We start from the raw sequence: 9,660 nt of genomic DNA, 5'->3' as shown, positions 1-9,660 counted from the left end.
TGCATATCCATCAGGGCATGAATGTAAGTCCACTGTTCCTGTTGGCAGGTATGATTCAATGCTATTTAATGCAGCTGCTCTCTAAGTAAAGGTGAATGCTGCGCTAAAGGGCTGTGTATCCCCCAGCCTGTCATTTCTTTCTGTATTCCTTCCCCGGTGTGTGCGAGGGGAATACAGTCGGTCGATAATGGTGTTCTCAGTGAGAGGTTCGCTGTGTTTGATGTCGCTGGCCTTTTTATTTTGTGTTTCTAATACGAAAGCCCACCGCCGTGGACATTTATCTGAGCTGTCCTGTAGGAGTCGGAAGTCCTGCTTCTCGGACATCTTTGCTTAATCTTTTGTTTCGGGAGAAAATAAAAATCGTCTTTCTCGATAAAGGTCAGAGTGGGAAATAAAAGAGACGGAAGATCATCACCACGGCTTCTAAACGTATCGATTCGGGAGAGAAGGACGCTTTGAGTGGGATTTGTCTGATCAATTCAGGGTCAGCTCTTCAGTTTGACTATTTTAGTTGGCAGAAAAACAGCTGAAGACTTCATTAAGTGAGTTGAGGAGAACACTTTTGCGGCTCATGTAAAAGCCTGTAAAATCCCTCTGTAATTAAAACGATATTGATTCATCGACGCCTGAGAGCTTTCAACAGATGTCCAAATCTCCAGTGTAATTATCTCTCTGTCGGCTCCCATGCAAAATTCATGTTGTTTCCTGTCTGTAATGGGAAAAACATCTGGTACAATGTTCAAGTGCGTTATCTCCCGTCTCGCTGTGGGCGGCGTCTTGGTGGGTGTTGAGCAGCTCTGGCTGGAAAATGAAGAGAAATTTCAAAACAGGCAAAAAGGGGAAAATCCAGATAAATCAACATGAATACACGAAATGACACAAAATACAAAAATATGCATACAAGGATAAAAATCTCTTCATAAATCCCTGGCGGGAAAAGTGGGGAAGCGGGAAAAGTCCACATCATTAGGTGAGGAAAATGAAAAGTGGGCTGCTTAAATTGCATTTGGTATTATAACTTTCATCTCGTTCAAACGAGGGCTCTGAAACACTCTCACACACAGAGGGACAGAGGAAAAGATTTAACGTTGGAGTATGTTCTTCAACTGCCTCGCCTTGGCCTCAGGGCTAGTACAGCCACGGGACGGGGAACCCGGACAGCTTCGTTAAGACGAGATCGGACCTCCGTGCTGACCATGTCTTGTTGACCTCTCCCCTCCCACATGTGCTTCCTCGTGAAATATGTCTGTGGGTTTTTGTGGGTTTGTGTGTGCATGCGTGCGCGCGCGTGTTTTGTGTGCATGCGTGCGCGCGTTCGTGTGCGTGCGTGTGTATGTGCGCGCGCGTGTGAGTGTGTGTCCATGTGTGTGCTCGACGGTTTAAGCGCACACCCTCAACCTGGAGCGATGGGGACGTTACGGCCATTACTTTCTCTTCTGACTGACCCGGACCGAATGCGCAATCTGCTTATAACTCTGCTGCTCGTCTGCGCACTGTAGGCATGCACACTGGGGCGGGCGTTGCGCCATTCAAAAGCTCTTTATTCACATTTTCGGGGGGTGATTCTGGAAGCACCGGAAACCTGAGTCGATCAACGCCGATGAGAATACCAGCAAGGTTCGCGAATCACCACTAAATCACGGCGAGGTCCCTCGCTTTGCGCCGGCTCTTTTTTGTCTCCGGAAAGTAGAGGAGACACACATCACATCACACACTGCAGAGGGTGACATTTGAAACGTCAGTGTCTTGCGTGTCCGTGGGGGCGGAGCATTAAGTTAGGGGAGGAGCAAGGGGTCAGGTGAGAAAAGGAGAGGACGTCTGGTTGAGGAATCGAAACTAAAGGCTGGTTTATGCTCGGTTACGTAAGCGTAAGCGCAAGCGCAAGAGGCCCTTGCGCGCCCTTGCGCCCCCCTTGCGCGACTTCTCACGTCTTGCGTGCGTCGGGCGATTTTTCTAGACTTGCGTCATTTTTTACGTAAGCTTTTACGCGAGCCGCCCAGCCTGCAAGGCTGTGATTGGTTTGCTGGTCTGGTTACTACTTCCTGTCTGGAGTATCACCCGGCAGGCTCATATACAAAAGCATTAACCTGAGGTGAAGTTAACTTTGCTGCCAACACATTATGTCGTTTTAAAATGTAGAGAGATATGCACATTTATACAACCCCAATGATCAACAACTTCATCACCCCTGTTCCTCTGTCTGTTGCCATCATTCACTGTGTATGGGGAGAACACGATCTGGCACATAAACAAACCAACGACTCCCACAGACAAAGACGTCATTCTCGAGGTCGTCTTCAACGAAAAACTTTCCTCCACATATTACTCCACCTACTGTTCTGGTGGTAAATTGCTTGGCAACACGCGCAACACGCGCAACCTAAAAGGGAGCATGAATTGCTTTGAGTAAATTTTGCGCAACAACGTAACACCAACGCTGAAGCATGGAGCGGCCTTTAAGGTTCAGAGAAACTGAAAGCAACTTACGTCAAAGCTGTTCTCTCGTTCAGGCGAGAAAATAAAACGCATTTTGGAACAAATAGTCTGACAGACAGTAACAACACGGTAAGTAAAACAGCACAACTTGAGAAAGTTAAAACCTCTCTTACCGTTATGGAATTAGAAAAACACAATTGCTCAATACATAAACCTTGTCGTCTGTGTCTAGGAATGGCCTGTGCTAACACTTCCTGGTCTGAAGAGAACTTTTCATGTTCCATCTGTCTGGATGTGTTCAACAGTCCAGTTACCACCGCATGTGGACACAACTTCTGCAGAACCTGTATTACCAAGTTCTGGGATGAACAAGTCCAGTTCAAATGTCCTGTTTGCAACAAGATTTTCGACACAAAACCTGATCTACAGGTCAATACCCTCTTCTCAGAGATGGCTGCTGAGTTTAGAACGTCCGTACGAATAAAAGAGCAGCCTTGTGTTGAACCAGCAGAAGTTCCCTGTGACGTCTGCACTGGGACCCAGCTGAAGGCTGTGAAGTCCTGCCTAGTGTGTCTTATCTCTTACTGCCAACCCCACCTGGAGCCACATCGGAGAGTAGCAGGCCTGAAGAAACATCGGCTGGTCGAGCCTATGGACCGTCTTGCACACAGGATGTGTAAGAAACACGACCGACTTCTGGACCTCTTCTGCCAGACTGAACAGGTATGTGTGTGTCAGTTCTGCACAGAGGGTGACCACAGGTCCCATCCTGTTGTACCTCTAAAGGAGGAATATGAAGTGAAGACGGCCCAGCTGGGGAAGATAGAGGCTGAAGTTCCGCAGATGATCCAGGAGAGAAAACAAAAGATTAAGGAGATCACAGACACAGTAGAACTGAGCAACAAAGAAGCAGACAGAGAGATAGCTGATGGTGGGCATGTCTTCACTGCTATGATAGGCTGCGTTGAAAAGTGCCGGGATGAATTCAACCAAACGGTGAAAGAGAAACTGAAATCCACAGAGAAACGAGCTGAGGACCTCATCAAAGGGCTGGAGCAGGAAGTAGAAGATCTAACCAATAGAAGCTCAGAGGTGAAGCAGCTCTCACACACTAAAGACCACCTCGACTTCCTCCAGGCCTTCAGATCCCTGAAGGATCCTCCACCCACCAGGGACTGGACCACGGTGGAGGTCCGTCCTCCGTCATACGTAGGGACCTTGAGGAGATCCCTGGATCAGCTGGAGAAGACACTGAACAGGAAGATGAAGAAGCTGCGTGATGCTGAACTGAAGAGGGTCCAGCAGTATGAAGTAGATGTGTCTCTGGATCCTGATACAGCTTATCCCAGTCTCATCCTGTCTGAGGATGGGAAACAAGTACATGATGGAGGGGTAGAGAAGAAACACCCAGACAATCCTAAGAGATTTAAAAAGCATACATTTGTCCTCACGAGGCAGAGCTTCTCCTCAGGGAGATTTTACTTTGAGGTCCAGGTTAAAGACAAGAATGCATGGTTTTTAGGAGTGGCCAGAGAGTCCATAGACAGAAAGGATCGGACCATGTTGACCCCTGAGAATGGTTTCTGGGCTCTTTTCTTCGACAAGAATGGATTGGTATTTCAAGATAACCCTCCTGTCTGTCTCCCCCTGAGAGCTGAGCTCCAGAAGGTGGGGGTGTTTGTTGATTATGATGAGGGTCTGGTCTCCTTCTACGATGTGGAAGCCAGGGTTTGTCTCTACTCTGCTACTGGCTGCACCTTTAGTGAGCCTCTCTATCCAATCCTTTCTCCATGTTTACATCAGGAAGGTAAAAACTCTGCCCCCCTGATCATCTCACCCGTCAATCAAACAGACTAGGACCTTTGTTTGATAAAAACGTAATCAAACAATCAAAAGAACTGATGTTGTTTCCTGAGTTAGAATCTCTGTGAGATCTGAGAGAACTGCATTAATGTCTTACTGCTGTCATTCAAAGAGGATGAGTTCTTTCAGAATCTAACCCCAGTTGTTGAATGTAACTCATTATAAAGGGTTGGATTACACTCTTGTCTGTTTTCCTCAGTTTTTTTTACATGTTTAAGGCTATTGTTAACAGTTGCATGTAAAACATTACATGCAAAGAGGATTTATTTGAATAAATGTTAATTGTAGTTTATTAACTTTTCTTTGGTTTTTACTTCTGAATAGTGAATGACAAAACAATACAATGTCAGATTTTAATAAAAAGAAAAGCAAGAAAATGTATAGGCCAACATTATCATTGTAATTGGTAATTTCAGTGGAATAAATACATTCCCGTCCGATAGTGTTCAGTAGAAATACTGCCTCAGTGGGATACAAAATATCTTTGAGTTTGAGTTGCCTCAAACCCTGCTTTTGATAAATTCACTGAAAACTGTAAAAGCCTTTAATTTTTGAACCAGTAATTGACGTAATCTCCACCATGCAACAACCGTTCATGTATCTACACACATAAACAAAGCTCACTGTGACTACATGTATAGATTCTCCCCATGTGTGTGAGTACCGTGACTTTGTCTGGTCAGCTCTCCTCTCTCCTCTCTTCTCCTCCTCTCTCCTATCTCTGCTCTCCTCTCTAGCTCATCTAGGATTGTTTCTTGTCTTACGTTACATTGTATTACTTATGGTTTAAATAAGTCACCAAATGTGTCGTCGGTCTTCTTTTAGAAATAAAAGCGCAAAGAGAATCAAAGACACATCTGTTAATGATCTGTAATGTTTGGTACTATTATTTCAGTCGTTCTGTTCATTATGTACTTTTAAGTGGCTATTCTTCAGTTATATTTCTTGTTAAAGCATAATGGTAATAAACAACTCGGTCAAACAAACTGAATGTTGTCGTGTGTTCAGCCGATGATTCTTCCCGTTTCTTCAGTCTAAATCCTCCAAACTGAGCCGATGTTTCTCCAGAGCTCTGTTGGTTATCCTAGCGGGGGGGGCCTCTGTGACGTGCTGGTGAACTTCAGCGGCCTCCTGTCGCGGCCACCATTCATTGGTCCGTCTGCTGTTGCGAAACTCAATACTGAGTCGGAGGAGTCGGAGTAAGAGAGGTAGAAGGAGTGAGAGGACGAGATGAAGAGTGGGAGGAAGAGAGGGAGGAAGTGCTCACGCAGAGCTCTGGTCAGGTGGTCCCCCTCCGGGACAGGGGTTGTTGTTGTTGTTGTGGTTTGACTGTAGACCTCTGCGTGTTGACTTCCTGTGTTGCAGTGTGTTACACGGCGAGGCGTACTCCCGTCCAGCCGGGATTCGGTTTGATGTCTCTTTATTCGTTCGGGCAGAGCCAGCGGTAATAAATGTTGTATTACATTTATGTTCAAAGAGGGATTTATCACACACACACACAAACACACACAAGGGTACACACACAAACGCACACGAGCACATATGTTTTTATTTGTATGAACGTCACCGTCAAGTGGTACATTTTCAAATGAGACACCCCCATAAACCGAACCCAAAATATTTCAAGCTTTCCACCTCAATACTGTGTATGGGGTTACTTATAAAAGGATCAATAATGAAAATTAAAATGTGCTAATTCTTGTCGAATCCCTCAAAGTCGTTGCATTCGCCTTATCCATACAGAGCGCTACTAGATGGCAAAACATACTTTTATAAAAACGCTAAAATATAGAAAGATTCTTGTTATTCCCTTGAAAAAAAAAAAGGGCTTCTCTCACTCCGGTAAGTTTGATATAATTTGGAACCAGGGGATTCGTCGGGCTCGCTATAAGCCAGACTGGGATAAATTTCATTGCTTTTTGGTGAAGAGACTCCGGTTTAATAACCATTTTATCAACATGTGGGGAAGGCAGGACTCTGCATGGATGATGGGCTTAGAGGCCAGGCACCCTTCGTCTCCGCTGTATGGACACAAATACACAGACACCCGCACGGAGCAGCCTCACACTGATAAAACCCTATTCACTCCACTCCGGTCCTAGCAAAGGAAATACTGGCATGCACCAGCCTCCATTCTTCACGGCGGTTTCTAAATCCATCGCATTTTTCTAGTTTCCATTAAAAGGAAAGTTGGAAGCGAGTAAAATAGCTGATTCCGTTTCTTTTTCGTTGAAACGTTTTATCAACCTACCCTCAGTGGGATCCGATCCCCACATCATTCCTTATTTCTTATTCAGTGGTTTTTCGTGCTCGCTTCTCGCCGGTTGCCGGGGAAACGGTATCGTGGTGCGACATGGCGGCTTATCTCATCAAAACCCCTCATTTCCTGCCGGGTCCGGCCCTCCCCTGCCGCTGTTCCCATGGCGATGGGGGTGTGAGGGTGGGGGGGGGCTGAGTGGGCCGGGTGAGGTGAGGGCCGTAGACGTATTAACTGAGTCGCCACGTCGGCCCTTTGGATCGCACGCCAACGCCGCCGCCACATAGTGGAGGGGCCGAGACTGTAAACAAAACAACAAAGCAGCGCATTTCTGGGTAAAAAGCACTTTAACGTTCACAATTCTCTAACGCTGTCAATGGGTCATTTTTATAGAGTCAAATAAATATCAAACATAACATTTTATATAATACGATTCAATACAAATATCAAAATGACTCATTGAAACCAAGTTGAGAAATGTCAATGTTAATGCTTTAACCGCATCCGCGGTTACCAGACTTGACCTCCCCAATATGGCGCCGACGCAACCCAGCAACGGGCCCAAGTCTCGGTTCAGGAGGCTGAGACCACACACAGTATGTTCACACAGAACAGAGTAGCCTGTGATGACAACACAACAAATACGGGGAACACAGTGGGTGGTGGGGAACGTGGATGGTTCCGGAAGGGGACCCCATTACCGGTCACCACCTGCTGATATGGAAGACAGGAAAGCAGACTTCATTAAGTCAAGTCACCGTCCAGAGATAGAACACCCAATGGGTGTGTAGCACCTAATGGATTGGATTTAATTCATATAGTGCTTTTCTAGACACTCAAAGACGCTTCACAGTGAAGGGGGGACCTCACCAACCACCACCAGTGTGTAGCACCCACTTGAAGATGTAGCCCTCGTATTCTCAGCTGTCACCTAAAGCTTAGTCTACTAAAGTTTGTCCTTCGAATGAAAATATACTCTATATCCCTTCCCCCAGAAATGGGGCAGGGATATATATTGCCATTCTAGGGAGAATACGAGGACTACATCTTCATCCCCAGGTCTCAGGAATTCGACGGTGGTTTTGTCGGGATTTAACGTCAGTTTTATCCGGTTCCCTCGATAAATCTGGATATATATATCGCCCTGCATGAGAGGAAGAGTCTATCACAACAAGGCGTGTGTAACAACGCCAAAAAGGGCTAACGGTCAACTTTAGTCGCTTCCCGACCTGCTGCTCATGTTATTATGTCATGTGACTAAGTGTGTGCGCAGTGTGCGCCAATCACCTAGATTCCAACACACATAGGCTACATAGATGCATAGATCCATCAGACCCCATGCTCTGCTACCCATGGTGTCAAATAGGGATGTGGAATATTGTTTTTCTGTTTTCATTGAAGCCTAATGGGGTTGTTGTTTTGAGGAATAATTGAATACAGGGTGTTTGATTCCCAGTGCTTTTGAGAGTCATTTGAATGCAGAACATGCAGCCCTGAAGAGGCTGTGCAAAGTCATTAGCACCTTTTACAGCTTGTTTGTTTGAGAGCCCTGATTATCTGAATCCTGGCTGTCTCATTTGGGCTCATTTGCTCCAATGATCAACAAAGAGAATCTTAAAAGCAAGACAGTGTAAAACTGAGAACCATGCTTTGAAGAGCACACCGCTGTTGTTCTTATCAACGGGAGGTGGTCAGGCTAGGATCTCAGCGGTTAGTTCATCTCCATATTCTGTCTTTTAAAATCAAATGTTTTTTTTTTTATTTGTCAAAAGTTATTAAGGATTTAATATTGCGTTTCAGCCGGGGAATTTCTTGAGGCGGCCGTCAATGTAATCCACACCCTCAACGTGCCCAACATGGATTGTTTCCGAGTCTGGTTTCAAACATCCGCAGCGATTGCAGTTCCCTTGAGTCGACCACTTCGTGACGGTCGTGTGTGTAAACCGACGGGTGACGCCACCAATGATGCGTCCGTGTTTGGTGACGCACTCGCTCGATCAAGATCCATTACTCCAAACACAGAAACACAAATTCAATTAGTCACACCCTGTCGCTGCGCGCTCCGACGGACTGCTTTATGAACGCAGAGCGGGTCGGTGGGCTGCGACACTCAAAGCAGTAATTAAAATGAATCTAGGATCTATCCCTCTTTCAAGAGAACTAATTGGATTTATTCTGCTGCTCTTCATACATCAGCTGAACTGAAGTGATAGAAAATCAATGTGTGTGTGTGTGTGTGTGTGTGTGTGTGTGTGTGTGTGTGTGTGTGTGTGTGTGTGTGTGTGTGTGTGTGTGTGTGTGTGTGTGTGTGTGTGTGTGAATGAGGGTGAATGAGGGTGCATGCATGAAGGTTTTTGTTTTTGGTCACACTTATCCTTGCGCATCTGTGATTACAGAGGCATTTTAATAACCCTCTCAGGGAAAAAGTAATGACTCGCTCTGGGTTATATACTTAGGGGTTATACCTCTCCCCAAACCTTAATGATACACCATCCTGATTGGCTTACACTAAATGAGTGGCAGCTGTACCAGGAAGTGGTTCTCATCGATAGTCAGTTTTATTTTTAAATCATGCCATGCCAGCATTTGCATGCAACACGTAAATCAACTGCTCAAGTGCATGATTGTGTGTGTGTGTGTGTGTGTGTGTGTGTGTGTGTGTGTGTGTGTGTGTGTGTGTGTGTGTGTGTGTGTGTGTGTGTGTGTGTGTGTGTGTGTGTGTGTGTGTGTGTGTGTGTGTGTGTGGTAGGTAGAAGTCATCTTGAAGTCTTTTCCCTTTTCTTTTTTCCCGGTGACCAATCAATTCTCTCCGTTTCACCACGGTTGTGGTGGAGGCCTGATGAAATGGCGGTTTTCTGCACCATGGGCATAAATACATGTGTAAATGTATAGCATATAAACATGTAAATGCGCAAAATACACCTAGGTTGTATAACACCACCATGGAATAGCAATTCACTTCTTATGGACCTTTTTAGAGGAGACTGTTCCCTGTCTGTCAGCACGTGTGTGTGTGTGTGTGTGTGTGTGTGTGTGTGTGTGTGTGTGTGTGTGTGTGTGTGTGTGTGTGTGTGTGTGTGTGTGTGTGTGTGTGTGTGTGTGTG

General features: G+C 45.7%; 1 protein-coding gene across 1 annotated transcript; it reads left to right on the top strand.

The window, feature by feature from the left end:
* Positions 1 to 2,462: 2,462 nt before the first annotated feature.
* Positions 2,463 to 5,822, top strand: LOC130406506 (nuclear factor 7, brain-like). The gene is made up of 2 exons (XM_056612133.1): positions 2,463 to 2,565; positions 2,669 to 5,822. The coding sequence occupies exon 2, from the start codon at positions 2,671 to 2,673 to the stop codon at positions 4,291 to 4,293; it is 1,623 nt and encodes a 540-aa protein (XP_056468108.1). The 5' UTR covers positions 2,463 to 2,565; positions 2,669 to 2,670; the 3' UTR covers positions 4,294 to 5,822.
* Positions 5,823 to 9,660: the final 3,838 nt, after the last annotated feature.

The sequence above is a fragment of the Gadus chalcogrammus genome, chromosome 2 (genome assembly GCF_026213295.1).
Source record: "Gadus chalcogrammus isolate NIFS_2021 chromosome 2, NIFS_Gcha_1.0, whole genome shotgun sequence".
In the NCBI taxonomy this organism is placed as follows: Eukaryota; Metazoa; Chordata; class Actinopteri; order Gadiformes; family Gadidae; genus Gadus; species Gadus chalcogrammus.
The sequence above is the reverse complement of the archived record's forward strand: the minus strand, read 5'-3'. Positions and strand labels throughout refer to the sequence as shown.